Here is a 16,242-nt window from a genome sequence, read left to right as displayed (position 1 = left end):
GTGCTCTGGATAGTGCTTCTCTTTCTTTGAATTCTATGCAACTAACAAAGGATACTTTAGAAAGGCTTCTCACACTTAAGAAAGATGCAATGCTAGATTCCGAAGCAATGTGTGACCAAGGAGATGGTCAGGATGCAAGCACTTTGAAGATTTTGGAGAATGTGTCCTACAAAAGCACAAACCATCTATTGAGAAACCTCCAAATTTAGAGCCTCCTTCCAATTTTAAATGTTTTTCACTCCCTTACATCTTATCTTTCTATAATTATTTCTTCTTATTTAACAAGTGTTATAAAGGACAAGTTGTGAACAATCTTGAAGAAGAAGAAATGAACCTTTAGGTAGAGCATTAATGATATTAAGAGTCTTAGCCCCTTTATATGTACCCATCAAATTTACTTGAAAAAAGAGTTCAAGCCGAAGGTGCAATCTTAAAGGAGGCTCGTGATGTCTAAATGTCACACCTCACTTTTGAAGTAGCCCAATAGAACGTCAAGCTCGTGACGTTAAATAAGCTTTTGTAAGAGGTAACTTGCATTTTTTATTTTTATCAAGAAGTTCATTTCTTTCTCTTTTTTTTTCTTCATTTGCTTATTTTTATTTTTTCTTTTTCTTAACGTCGAGGACAATGTTTCACTTTAAGTATGAGGGGGTACTTACCCAGTAAGCTTTTTCTTGTTGCATGATCTTAAGTTAAATAATGTACTCTCATTTGTTTTAATAACTTGAAACTTTTATCTTTAAGGAATCCAATTTTTTTTTTATAGAACATGTTGAGTGATATTACTGAATTAAGACAGGAAATTGATAATTAACTAAGTTTCTTATGTTTTTTTTTTTCACTTTACAGTAAACTTAGATCACATATGTGAGTTTAAGTCTTTTATGGGGTTTTTATTCAATTTAATTGATGATACCCCTTTACTTAATATTGTGTGTGATTATCCTCTTAAGATTTGTGTTCTAGAACTTGACTTGTAATAAACTTGAGACTACTTATTTTTATTTCATATTTTAATGTGATTGATGCATAATAAAACTTTTATTCTTGACTAATGATATGTTTGAGATACACCAAAATGTCTTCTTTGAGCTTAATTAATTTTCTTTTGGTCCCTTGCATTGAGTTATATAAAATATTTTGATGACTTTGAGTTTATGAATGAAGCAGTTTGGTTTAAATGTTTAAGAAGTAGCAATCTTTTATTGTATGTATTCTTCTCTACTTCTTCTCTTATGTAGTAAAAAAATATATGTAAATATAAAAATAAAAAGAAAAGAAAGAGAAGAGAAAAAGGGGTACAAATATAAGAAAGGAAGGAGAAGTAAGAAATTAGTTGCATATAAAATATATAAGGTACCCCAAGAGGTTCATTTATAAGCTTAGAATTTTTTTGTTGATTTTCATTGCTTATTCTCCTTTATATACCTTTCCTTTTCAACTATCTCACGTGAGTTTATTAAAACTCTTTTAATCATATTATAATCTAAAAAAGACCTCGTTATTTTTACATGCATTTAATTTACATAGTAGAGAGTCAGATTATGGTTAAGCATGTGGCAGTACACTTTCCTATGAAAGAAATTGACATCTTTTTTTTTGTCTTTAGACTCAGAGAGAAAGAAAAAATAGAATGCCCTAATTTGATATTTGGATGAAAAATTAGATAATATAAGATTTTAATTGAAATTTTATTTTATTGTTTGTATTTAGTAGTGTTACTCTTTTTGTTTTTTATATAATGATATACTTCAAATTCTTCCCTTTCTGTTAGTCGAGACTTTCCTTGAAAACAAGCAAACATCAAATATTTACCTTTAGTTAAAAGTCTAAGTAACATATTTGATTTCATAAACAAAAATCATATTTTATTTGTTAGAAATTGTGAAATCTATTACTTTTATTCATTTTTTTCTCAAATTTTATTTTATTCTCAACTACTTTTCTTTTCTTTAGTTAATTATAATAAATTTATTTTTAATATTAGGATAATTTTTACTCTTCTTTATTTATCATAATATCATATATAAATTTGTGTACTTTAGATATTTATATTTTTTTTAACATAATAATACTATATATGTAAATCATATTTTTATTAAAATATATATCAAAATTGATCTAATCTTTATTAAAGTATTATATTTAATTAATTTTATAATCATGCAAAATTTTTAATTTTTATATATCTAATTTTTATAATATATTTAAATATTTCAAATTTGTTTTAAAATAAAATAACTTTACATCAAAGGTAAACATGTACAATTAGAATTTTAAAGTCAATTAATTTTAGGGTTAAAGACGACCACTGCATCAGCCTTGTGATCTGTGGATATGCTGACCAGGCATTATAAGTTTAAGTAAATCCAGTCACTCAAAATTTTATATGAACAGTTCATAGCCATACAATGAATATATTTGAAAAATAAGTATTTATATATATTATTAATTTTTTAAATATATTAATGATAATATTAAATATTTTTTATTTATTTTAGACAGTGTTTTAATAAAAAAAATTATTATAATTACTAAAGAAATATAAATATATTAATTTAATATTTAAAAATTTTCATTTAATATGAATATCGATATAAAAAATCCATAAAATAACATTAAATAAGTCATTTTATTAAGTTATAAAAATTGTCAAATATAAATTTTTTTTTATAATTTCAGCTTCCTATAAAAATTAAAACGATTTAAAGGTCAATAATATTAATTTTATCCTCTTACATGCATAAATTTTAAAATTTTAATTAAATAAATATTTATTTTATAATAAATTATTAACAAAATAAATAGTTTTCCCACGATGTTGAGCATTATATCATTGTATTTTTTTTTAATTTTCTCAACATAACACATATAAGAATAATTTTATACTTCGTTAAAAATTATTGTATTTTTACAGTCCTTCTCTGAAAATTTTTAAAAATAATTACAAAAATAGATGAAATAAATTATAACTTATTAAAAGATAAATTAATAAATTTATAAGTTTAAAAATTAAAAAATATATAGAAAAATATCGTGCGATATTACAGCGAGAACTTAAGTATTAATTATAACCGTGGGATTCAGGGAGACTCAGTATTGCTTCTTACAATTTGAATTGCGAGAGAAAATCCCAAGTGCTTAAATTTGTAGTGAAACATAATAAGCAAAGATCATCATTCATCAAGGTGAACGTTGCAGTGTAGATTTCTTCCCTACCTAGCATCTACTTCTGTGATTGTGACTTGGTTCACTGTGTATGATTCTTCTTGATTAACTGAATAATCAGTTTCAGCATGACTCTTTCCAAGGATAAAACCCGGTTTTCTAGGCTCAGGTATTGATGCAATTTCACTACTAAGCATCAAGACCACAGAAGATATTGTTGGCCTATGTTCTGCTTAATTTTGAACACATACAAGGCCAACATGTATGCATCTCAAAACTTGTGATGTTAAATGGAAATTAGCAAATGATGAATCTATTAGTTCCACTGCTCTCCCTTCTTTCCAAAGCCTCCATGCCTATCACAACACAATAAAATTGCCATTATCGGAAGATAAAGTTAATGATTACCATTCTGCAACTTGGCTATTTCACTTACATGCCCAAGAAGATTTATGTCTTCTTTGGAATAAAATCCCCTGTTCTTCTTGCCACTTACTATCTCCAACACAAGAATCGCAAAACTGAAAACATCAGATTTCACTGAGAATAGCCCATCCATTGCATATTCAGGAGACATATAACCACTGCATGTATGTGGGAATATATTAACAATAAGATCATAGGGGCATAGCATCTTAAAAATGGAAGGTGTTAGTATGGTACTCACTATGTTCTTACAACTCTCCTTGTATTTGCTTGTGTTTGACCAATGCCAAAAATTCTAGCCATTCCAAAATCTGATATCTTTGGGTTCATTTCTCTATCAAGTAGAATATTACTTGCCTTGAGATCCCTATGGATAATTCTTAGTCTGGATTCATGGTGGAGATAAAGTAGCCCTCTAGCTATTTTACATATTATGTCGCAGCGCATTTGCCAGTCAAGTAAGGAACATTTGTCCTTGTCTGGAAAGGTTTTTCAAGATCTTATAAGCTTGGAGGGAAGGCATGTTGAAAGTTCAAAGGTGCAGAAAGATAAAAATATACACCAAATAAAATAGATTCTAGGCTGTTGTTTTCCATGTATTCGTAGACCAACATCTGCTCCTCCTTCTCAACACAGCAACCAAAAAGTCGAACAAGATTCCTATGTTGAAGTTTAGCAATTGATTTTTCCTCATTCTTGAATTCTTCATTTCCTTGCCCTGAGGTTTTTGATAGCCTTTTCACGGCAATCTCTTGGCCATCAACCAACCTACCCTGGTATTGCCCCAGTTATTTGTGTTAGTGTTAAGTGTGTAAACCATCCTTTGAGATTTTTAGAATATACAATGACAGCAATATAAAAATATTTTTCTAAAACAATGACTAAACACCCTGTAAACACTGCCAAAACCTCCTTGTCCGAGTTTATTTGCTTCTGAGAAGTTGTTAGTAGCCATTGTTATTGTGTTGAAATCAAACAATGGCAACCGCAGGTGATCTATATTCCTTCCACCTGAGGAATCTCTAATAGTTGAAAGTATTACCCGAAGATGCTGATTTCTCTCTAAAGCACCTGGTTCAAGAAAAGCATTACATGAAGCAGAACAAGAAGAAACATATCACCATAGTTTCTAATGATGGACATTAATTTTGTATTACCTTTTTCTGAGGCTTTCCATTTCCATTTCCAAATACTAGGTAATTTTCTCATCTTCCATAAGAAAACGATAATCATTCCCAAAAACACAATAGCTGCAGCAACAATAATGCCCACAACCTTGCCTGTATTATTTTCCTTTGGAGTGCTAACTGCAGATCCTGTGTCAATGACTTCTGGAAAAAAGAAATATTAATGTATTTTATTGACATTTGACCTACTGTAGAGGGTCATTACCTCATTACTGAATCCAATTTGTGGCCATGAATCATAATCACAATTAACATTACTATTCAAATATTTTACTACTTGAAAGGAATCTTTAGACCCAAAAATATATTATACATTATAAAGTATAAACTAGCCATAAGGGAATAAAAGATTAAAGAAACTCGCCTACATCTGAAGCTGCTAATCTGACATATAGATCTTGGCCACCATCAGAAAACTGCCTCGTGTCTAAGAGCTCATCAGTCCACATCACACAACCAGTCCCTCCATTAGTAATCTCCACATTTGCATAAGTGGTGCAAGAGCAATCCTTCATGCACATACCTTCACATTCTACAAGGGTCATGCTCCTGTTCACAAATACCATAGTTGTTTCTGGTGGTTGCACATGCTGCAGATGCAGAAACTTGTCATTCCCACAATCTAGTGCTGTGTTTATCACACACCCACTAGAAAAAGTTCTTAAATTCCACTCCTCCTGGTTTCTTACATTGAAACCTTGAATGCAGCTGCATACTGGGAAAGTACTTGAAGTACAGATACTATATGGACCACACGTAGGATATTTGTCACATTCATCTTTAGGTCCATACCATAATTTGTTCCAACTTTGGCTGCTTTCTATCCATACAAGGCGTTGAATTTCACCTGTCCAAATGATTGTAACTCTAGTATGCCTTGACTGATTCACATTTGAAATGATGTAGTATACCTTGTGTGCATCCCCAAACATGTTATCTTGAAGAATAAATTTTGGATTCAGTACAGGTAATGAAGTGAAAACTAGACCATTCCACGTCCTACTTCTATATACCTTGACCTTTGTTCCAAAGGAAAAGTTCTGGAGCTCGCTGTGTTTCATTCTGAAGGAAAAATCTCCACTTGATGGATCAGCTAGGCTCTTCCATGATGTTAAACGGTGCTCAACGCCAGTGTCCAAGTTCAAACCCAGCTTCATACCTGGTAACAGTGTATCTATTGGATGATCAAAGCTTTGCCACAAAGAATTGGTAGTTGTTAAACATATGCTTTTGTTACTGCAAGTTAAATTTATTTATTTTTACCATTTTTAGTTTATTAGATAGGCGTACTAGTCAATAAGTAGTTCTTACACTTTAGGAGTAAGTTAGTTTTTGTTATCAACGCTTGCTGATATCTTGGTTACGTGGTTTCCTTTTCTTTATTTATTGTACTATTGCTGATTAATTCAAATACATTCCTTCTTCAAAATTATAAAACAAAACGTATTTGTCCCTATTCTTCTCTATTTTCATTTTTTAAACTCCAACAAACTGGTATCACAGCGGTTTTCTTACGGGACCTGTGAAATGGATGCTGAAACAAGCTTTTCCCAAATTGCTCCTCCCATCTTTGATGGGGAGAACTATGACCTTTGGGTAGTGAGAATGGAGTCCTACCTAGAGGCATTGGATCTATGGAAAGCTGTGAAAGAGGATTACACTGTTCATTCGCTGCCAGAAAATCCTACCATGGCCCAACTGAAAAGTCACAGGAAGAGAAAAACCAAGAAGGCAAAGGCCAAATCATGCCTTTTTGCTAGTGTTTCAACAACCGTCTTCACTAGGATTATAACGTTAAAAACAACAAAAGCAATTTGAAATTATTTGAAGGAGGAGTATGCAGGAGATGAAAGGATAAGGGGCATGCAAGTGTTTAATTTAATGAGAGAATTTGAGCTGCAAAAAATGAAAAAATTTGAAACAATCAAAGAGTACTCAGACAGGTTGCTGAGCATTGCTAATAAGGTAAGGTTATTGGGATGATTCTAGAATTATAGAAAAAAATTTAGTTACAGTGCCTGAAAGATATGAAGCATCAATAATCATCCTAGAGAACACAAAGGATTTGTCCAAGATCCCCTTGGTAGAGGTGTTACATGCCTTGCAGGCTCAAGAGCAACGGAGGCTTATAAGACAGGATCATGTGGTTGAAGGTGCATTACCGGCCAAGCATTAAGGAGGAGAACGTGCTGCAAACAATCAAAGTAAAGGTGAAGGCAAAAAGAAAAATTATCCACCTTGTAAGCATTGTGGCAAAATGGGTCATCCACCATTCAGATGTTGGAGAAGGCCAGAAGCAAAATGCAACAAATGCAATCGGCTTGGACACGAAGATGTGATCTGCAAAAGCAAATTTCAGCAACATGAAGCTGATGCCTAAGTTGTTGAGCAGGAAGAAGAAGATCACATTTTTGCTGCAACATGTTTTTCGACAAGGAGTAATTCAGAATGCTGGCTAATTGACAGTGGTTGTACAAACCACATGACATATGACAAAACTCTATTCAAGGACTTGAAGCCCACTAATGTCTCAAAGGTCAAAATAGGAAATAGTGGCTATATCTCTGCAAAAGGAAAAGGAACCATAGCAATTTCAACAGGTTCAGGTACAAAAATAATCTCAGATGTTCTTTTTGTACCTGACATTGACCAAAGCTTACTGAGTGTAGGTCAATTGATTGAAAAAGGATTCAAAGTATCATTTGAACAACAACACTGCCTTATCTATGACATTGCTGGCTGGGAGGTTCTAAGGATTAAAATAAGAGGTAAAAGCTACGTATTTGATCCAACAGAGGAGGAGCAGATAGCCTATTACACTCAAGTTAGTCCCACATAACTCTGGTACAAGAGACTTGGTCATTACCATATTGAAAGAAAGCTAAATATGAAGAAGACATGTCAAAAGGTTTACCAATACTTTCTGACAATTTGCCAAATTGTAATGCTTGTCAATTTGGTAAACAAAGCAGAAGGTCATTCCCCAAATCAGCTTGGAGAGCCTCTCACAAATTGCAGTTAATTCACACTGATGTGGCAAGACCTCAAAGAACACCATCACTATAAGGTAGTCTCTACTTTGTTCTTTTCATAGATGATTTTACAAGAATGTGCTGAATTTTTCTCTTGAAATTCAAGCATGAAGTGGTTGGAGTATTTATGAAGTTCAAGAAAATGGTGGAAACTCAAAGTGGTTGCAAGATTCAATGTCTAAGATCGGACAATGGGAAGGAGTATACGTCAGCACAATTTAATCAATTTTGTGATAAAGCTAGGATCGAACATCAATTGACAGCACCTTACACTCCTCAGCAGAATGGGGTTAGTGAAAGGAGAAACAGATCAATGATGGAGATGGCTAGATGCATGTTGCATGAGAATGAGCTACCTAAAACATTTTGGGGAGAAGCAGCTAATACAGCAGTTTTTTTGCAAAATCGACTTCCAACCAAGGCCTTGAAAGATAAAACTTCATTTGAGGCTTGGTATGGGTATAAGCCTTCACTAACCTTTCTTAAAGTGTTTGGCTGTGTTTGTTTTGCACATGTTCCATAGGTTAAGCGTGACAAACTTGACAAGAAGGCAATTCCGGGTATCTTTGTGGGTTATAGTTTAGTTTCAAAAGCAAACAAAGTCTATCATCCTCAAATCGGAAAGATGACTATCACCAGAGATGTGCACTTCAATGAAGGTCAGCAATTGGATTGGAAGAACTCACAAAGAACAACTGAATCCTTTCACAACATTAGAGATAATCATCCTAGAGAGCAAACAACAAAGCTGTTACAGAATGAATTAGAAAATGAACCTCCAATCAGAGGCAAAAGGCTGGTATCCGACGTCTATTAAAGATGTAATGTAGCAGTTTGTGAACTTTCTAGTTGTGAGGAAGCACTAAAAGACCCAAGATGGAAAATTGCAATGGAGGAGGAGATGTCTATGATACAGAAAAATAAAACGTGGGAGCTAGTTGACAGGCCAGAAGACAGAAAAGTTATTGGAGTTAATGGGTTTTTAGAATAAAGCTTAATACAAATTGCTCAATCAACAAGTACAAGGCCAGACTTGTAGTTAAAGGGTATGCACAAATTTTTGGTATTGATTATTTTGACACTTTTGCTCTTGTTTCTAGATTAGATACAATTAGATTAGTGCTAACAGTAGCTGTGCAAAAAGGCTGAAAAATATTCCAATTAGATGTTAAATCAGCCTTTTTAAATAGAGACTTACAAGAAGAAATATACGTGGAACAGCCAGAAGGATTCATGAAGCTAGGTGAAGAAGATAACTCAAAAAGGCCCTCTATGGCCTAAAACAAGCGCCAAGGGCTTGGTACAACAGGATAAATGACCACCTATTGAGTATAGGCCTTACAAAAAGCTTATCGAAGTCCACTCTTTATGTGAAACATAAGGGAAATAACCTTCTCATAGTTTCCCTCTATGTTGATGATCTTTTAGTGACCGGAGACGACACAAGGCTTGTTGAGGAGTTTAAGCAAGAAATGATGCAAGCTTTTGAAATGACAGATCTTGGTCTCATGACCTATTTTCTTGGAATTGAGATCAAACAAAGTGAGAATGAAGTGTTCATTTGTCAAAGAAAATATGCAAAGGAAATATTAAAGAAATTTCAAATTGAGGAATGCAGAACTGTTAGCACACCAATGAGTCAAAAGGAGAAGTTAAGCAAAAAAGATGGTGCTGAAAAAATTGATGAAGAATATTATCAAAACTTGATTAGATGTCTAATGTATCTCACTGCAACAAGGCCAGACATTCTATTTGTTGTAAGCCTCTTGTTTCAATTTATGCATTATGCTAGTGAAATGCATTTAAGAGCAGCTAAAAGAACATTAAGGTATGTCAAAGGCACTGTTTATTATGGTGTCAAATTTGAGAAGTGTCAAGAATTCAGGTTGCATGGATTCTCTAATAGTGATTGGGCTAGATCCATTGATGACATGAAGAGTACTTCAGGATACTATTTCAGCCTAGGCTCAGGAGTTTTCTCATGCCGCACAAAGAAGCAAGAGATTGTAGCATAATCTACTGCAGAGGCTGAATTCATAGCAGCAACATCAGTTGTAAATCAAGCTCTATGGTTGAAGAAGGTTTTATGTGATTTACATATACAACAGATGAAGAAAACTGAAATTTTTGTTTGACAATCAAGCAGCAATTTCAATTGCAAACAATCTGGTGTGTCATGGGAAGACTAAACATTTCAACATCAAGCTCTACTTCTTGAGAGAGATGCAGTAAAGTGGAGAAGTAAACTTTTGTTTACTGCAAGTCTAAAGATCAATTGTCCGACCTATTTACAAAGCCACTGCCTGTTAGCAAATTTGAACTTTTAAGGCAAAAAATTAGAGTTTGCAATTCCTAAAGTAAGAAGGAGTGTTAAACATATGCTTTTGTTATTGTAAGTTAAATTATTTTTTTTACCGTTTTTAGTTTATTAGATAGGCGTCCTAATCAATAAGTGGTTCTTACACTTTAGGAGCAAGTTAGTTTTTATTATCCACATTTGCTGATATCTTGATTACGTGATTTACTTTTCTTTATTTATTGAATTGTTGCTGATTAATTCAAATGTATTCCTTCTTCAAAATTATTGATGTACTTGTCCCTGTTCTTCTCTATTTTCATTTTTTAAACTCCAACAATAGTGTCGTTCTTGTTTGTTTCTTTGAGAATCAAATTTCCAGAGTCCAAAATTTGAAGAACCGAATTTGCACCAGTGGTTTGATTTGGTGGTGACCATACAGATTTACGTGTTTGATCAAGAAGAACAAGATTTCCCTTGTCTCCAATCCTGAGAGTTCCATTAGAATTTTGAAGTGGGGTGTCTCTATTTGCTGGGTTTTTTGCCTGCATGGGGTTAAAGGAGTAACAAATTCTCCATATGGGGTTGTTTCATAACAAATACCGAGTCTAAGGTGATATGAAAGTGTCATAAAATGTTCTGGCGACACAGTGTAAAGTGTCAGCCACAAAACTACCGACACTAAGTGTAAATATTGCTATGTGGCATATGTATCGGCTCATTGTGCTCCGACACATGTGTGTTGGCTATATTTTTGGCAACACTTGTGTATTGGCTGGAAGAATGCCGACACTTACCCTGTGTCAGTTGTTTTGACGCCGACACTTTTCTCGTTCACCCCACAGTCCACTGGACAAAACAAAAGTTAGCCTTTTATCCAAAAGTTTTTATCCAATTAAAATGCATATATATATATAGGCGGACGTGTGTGTATTGGTTGCGAAAAATTTTGAAGAAGCTCCGCTAGAAGAAACTTCAGGTTAGAATGTTATTAATTTATTCTTTTAAATTTTTTAATTATTGCAATTAAGTTTGAATTAATAATTTTAATATTATTATGAATTAATAAAATTAAAAATATTTGTAGTAATTAATTAAATTATTTAATGTTCATATAATATTATTGAAAATATAAATGTAAATCTTTTTTATTTTAATATTTTTGTAATATTTTTTGTTACTATTTGTTTAGATATACTTTTGTAATAATTTTGGCTGTATTTTTTAATTTGATATATAGGATGACTGAAATTGTGGTTATTTTATACTGGAATGGAAGAGTGTACGAAGGAAATAAGGGTATCATATTTGAAGGGAATAAGAAAATGATTAAAATAAAACGTAGAATTACTTTTGAGATGTTAAAAAAAATACATACAAAATTGAGATTGTGCAATAGTAATGTAATTTCTAAACTAATTTCACGAATTTTAGTTTATGCAAGGATTGGAAACTACACAATTTTAGATGTATGTGACGATGAAGACATTGACTGTATAATAAGTGCTTGTCAAAAACAACATCAAAGAAATGTAGTTGAGTTATATGTGGATATTGTGGTTGGTGAAACTTCTCATGTAGATGAAACTTTGTTATGTTTAAATTTATCACTCCTAACTGTTAATGTTAGTGACAATAAAGAAGAGTATGCAATTGGAAGAGGTAATGTATAGTATTTATTTAAATTATATGATGTTTAAAATTTTATAATTTATTGATAAATATTTGCTGCTGCATCTACAGATGAAGAAGATGAGTACGATGATGACTAAGAAGATGAGTACGATGATGACTATGAAGATGAAGGAGAAATTCTTTTAGATAGTTCTTCTTATACTAATTTGGAAGATGGTTTCGATTCAACGATGAATATTCTAAACACTGAAAGAGATAAGATATGCAAGGACGATCTACAGATACAACTTTATATAATACAATAATTGTAAAATATTTTTAACTAACATTAGTTGAGTTTAATAAAGATTCTACAACACCTTTTTGTAACATAAGTTCACACTACACTGCTATTAATTGGGAATATCTTGATCAAGAATTGAATTTTTCTGAGTTGCATTCGTCACAATCATGGGTACAAGGAGATGCATTATATGTTGGACAACTCTTTGACTTTAAAGAAGAGGTAAAAATTGTGATAAAACATTATGCAATGAAGAAACATCAAACATTTTTTGTGATTGAGTCAAAAACATCAACTCATTTTGTCAAGTTTGTGAATCATAATTTCGGGTGTCCTTGGAAAGTAAGAGCATTGCTACCCAAAAATTCAAATAAGTGAAAAATTACGAGATGGGGTGGTATGCATACCTACGTAAATACTATGATTTCTCAAAATCACAAAAAGTTAGATTCAAATATTATTTGTTCATGCAATATTGGTACGTGAAACTCAATTGAGACTATTGTTATTTGTGTATTTAAAATGATTTTGAAATGATCATTAACTGCGACGTATTGTTTAATTTTATTGACAGGTATGGTCAAAAAAGAACATTTTGTTCCCGTTTCATTAATCCAAGAGAGAATAAGTGGCCAATTTGGGTATTCAGTTTCATACAAAAAAGCATGGAAAGTAAAGCAAAAAACAATTGTGACAATATTTGGTGATTGGGATGAATCTCATGCAGCATTGCCAAAATGGTTAGAATACATGCAATTACATGCTCCAAGGTCAGTTTACAAAATTGAGATCAATGATTATGTGAGAGATAATGTAATGGATATAATAGATTCAGAGTCTTTCATCGATTATTTTGGTCATTTAGGCAATGTCGTGAAGCCTTCAAATTTTGCAAGCCTATAATACAGGTAGATGGTACCTTTTTGTATGGTAAGTATAAGCAAACATTGCTAATTGCTACAACTCAAGATGGCAATAACAATGTCCTTCCTATAGCATTTGCTATTGTTGAAAGAGAAACATTATCAGCATGGGAATGGTTCTTAACCATGATCTGTCTAAATGTTACTGATAAAACTGGAATTTGTTTGATATTTGATCGCCATCAAAGTATTAAAGGTATGTGTCCAACCCACACATTGGGTGACAACCTCCTAATGTTTACCATGTTTATTGCATTTGTCACATTGCAAGCAATTTCAATTAAAAAACTCCACCTTGAAGAGTATGCTTATGAAGTTAGGTAAGTATTTTATAATTATTAAATTTTACATTATTTATGAATATATTCTTATTTTTCACCATTAACCATATAACTTATTTAAATGTAGCATATACACCTTGTAAACAAAGATTTGAAGCGAAGCTTAATACATTCCGTTCGCATTCTCCTGAAGTTCAAATATGGATTGACAACATATCAAAGGAAAAGTGAAGTTTAGCTTATGATGATGAAGGACGGCGTTATGGTCACATGACGACTAATTTGTCAGAGTCAGTGAATAAAATTTTAAAAGGGGCAAGAAATCTCCCAATTATTGCCCTTGTCAAAGCAACCTATAGTAGATTGGTCGAATATTTTGTGAAGTAGGGTGAAAGCGCAATAATGACATGAACAATGGTAAAAGGTATTATCGTAAATTACTTGAAGCTATAGAAAAAAATCAAGAAAAAACATCTTCACATCAGATTCATCGTTACGACATATAAAGTACAAGGTTCGAGGTTGAAGAGGCTTTTAATCCAATGACACAAAGGGAGGTCATAAGTTAAGTGTGATACACGTGAATGTGAATGTGGCAAATTCCTTATTTTTTTACTCTAATTTTTTTTCACTTAATTCCTTATTCTTTTACTCTAATTTTTTTTAAATTAATCCAATGTATAATTAAGTGATGAATAACTATATTTTTATCTTTTACAATTTTAAATTATTTATTATTTCTTAATTATATAACATAATATTTGTTGAAATATTATTACAAATTTAACAACTGCAATTTTTTAATAATATAAATTTATTAATTAACATATTTCATTCTTATTATTTCAATTTTATTTTGTTATAATTATTTTTATATTTTATTAACATTATAATAATCACATATAATTCTTCCTCATATATTTATTTAATTTAATTTTTTTATATTTCTCAATTAATTTATATTTATATATTTTTTTAATTTAATTATTTTTTTATTTTAACATAATAATATTTGTATAACAATAATAATATCATCATTATTTTTACTTTTAAATATAGTTTTCTACATAAATAACAAGAAAATTATAAATTTTAATTTAAATATTTTTTTATTTTTCTATTTTTCTATTCTCCTATTTTTCTATTTTTTACATGCATAAAATTACAACAAAATAAATTATAATCTAAATGTTGACTAACCTTTGAGTTGAGAATCCTGCGAAAGCCCCCTTTCGCAAGATTGCAATCTTCCTGAAATGGGAACAAAAATGGATAAAAGAAATTATATTTTTCAAAAAATATTCATAATTATATCAATATACAAAAAAAATCATTAATTCTTACCTTACAAATTTTTAAAAATGGAAAAATCGCTCACCCCTTCTTCTTCTACGTTTTTGTTTTACCAAAATTTTTTGCCTTTTTCACTTATAAAACGAAGAAGATGAACAGCAGAAACACCAAGGGAGAGAGGGAGGGACGAGCGGCGTGCCTCCTGCAACATTGCCGCGTGGACCAATCAACGTGTGTGTCGGTCCTGAACATGTAGGCATTGGTGTCATCCAACGCAGTATCGACACTAAAGTCAGATCTGAACCGTCCGACACACTCAAGAACCTCTACGTGTTTAGTTTGCAACCATAGATCAGTATTATAAAAATCAGTCCGTTAATATTTTTAAAAGTGTCAGTTACCAGTTTGACGACACTATTAATTTAAAAAAAAAAATTCCTATGACAGCCATATATCTTTCGATATTGCTTCCACCTTATTATGAAACAGTCCCATATAGAGAATTTGTTTCTCCTTTAACCCTATGCGGGAGAAAAAACCCCTATTTGCCACCCAAACTACTGTTTTGTCAGGAATGTCCTTGTACCAAATACCCAAGTACCATATGGAGCTGCTTGGGCTAAAGAAGCCAAACTCAAACACTTCCTTCGGAGATACAAGTGTTTGGTTAATTCTAAGAGATTGGATTACAGTTACGGTGTCCAGAGATACCACAATATTGCTAAAGAAACTGAAGCAAAATGTTAGGTAGATATGGGAATTAGTAGAAGCTCCCATGTCCTAGTGCTAAGGCTAGAGACTAAGAGTTGATCCTCTCAAGGCATATAGTTCGTAATTCGTAAGGTTTAGGCTTCTTCATGTCCACGACAATTTCTTTTGATATTGAGATTGTTTGGTATGAAATATTCCAAGTTCTACAAGTCTGCTCCTTTTTCTTCGTAGTAACATCAAGATTGAATTAGTGTCTTCTGACTTTCAGAGCTGGGTATGCATACTTTCTTGATTTAATTCATCGGAGGTTAACTGAAATGTAATTGTAGACTCTCACTGAATAATTGCTCGGGTTGTCTATGTATCAGCACCATACATCTCATCCCAATTTATACAGTACTAGATTTGGACCAGATCCTAGATGCCACGAGGGAAGACTTGGTGAAAAGTGATCACATTAATCTAATATGCTATTTAATTTAATACAGTTTATAACTGTAGTGGTTTTAAATATGCCATTCAGGTAACAAGTATACGACATTGTATACCTCGTCCCCGACCACCATCTTGTGAGTATTTTACTGTTATGTCTGTCCCAAATTTAGTAAAATATCCATGTGTTCTTTGAAATAGTTCTGAGCAGTCGATTTGGTTTATGAAAAGGTAAATTTAAACCTTAATTTTGAGTAAAGTTAATTAATTTAGCATTATCAATTAATTTTATCTCAAACATTACAAAAGACAAGTTTGCTTCGTGACTTTTCATAAATGTTTGTTAATATGTCTATTGCACACTAATGTCAAAGACAAAATTGACATGCCCACAGTCAAACACGCCAATATTAAGAACTAATTTGACCAATAAATATTAAAGTTAAAGACTTTTATCTCCAAATTAAGTTTTTATTCCCTCAAAATATTGTAATCTTTCAATTTGATTTCCTATTTTTTAAAAGATTGAAATTAAATCCTTCTAAAATATTTTATTTCCCATGTAGTTTTCTTTT

General features: G+C 31.9%; 1 protein-coding gene across 1 annotated transcript; it reads right to left on the bottom strand.

The window, feature by feature from the left end:
- Window positions 1-3,253: 3,253 nt before the first annotated feature.
- On the bottom strand, window positions 3,254-15,585 carry LOC113864721 (receptor-like serine/threonine-protein kinase SD1-8). The gene is made up of 9 exons (XM_027498770.1): window positions 15,064-15,585; window positions 10,450-10,632; window positions 5,146-5,991; window positions 4,752-4,925; window positions 4,484-4,665; window positions 4,157-4,367; window positions 3,836-4,073; window positions 3,605-3,752; window positions 3,254-3,524 (listed from the first exon to the last, which is right to left on the bottom strand). The coding sequence occupies exons 1-9, from the start codon at window positions 15,299-15,301 to the stop codon at window positions 3,402-3,404; spliced, it is 2,343 nt and encodes a 780-aa protein (XP_027354571.1). The 5' UTR covers window positions 15,302-15,585; the 3' UTR covers window positions 3,254-3,401.
- Between the last annotated feature and the right edge of the window lie 657 nt (window positions 15,586-16,242).

Source organism: Abrus precatorius, unplaced genomic scaffold, assembly GCF_003935025.1.
Source record: "Abrus precatorius isolate BTA unplaced genomic scaffold, Abrus_2018 Scaffold10, whole genome shotgun sequence".
Lineage (NCBI taxonomy): Eukaryota > Viridiplantae > Streptophyta > Magnoliopsida > Fabales > Fabaceae > Abrus > Abrus precatorius.
The sequence above is the reverse complement of the archived record's forward strand: the minus strand, read 5'-3'. Positions and strand labels throughout refer to the sequence as shown.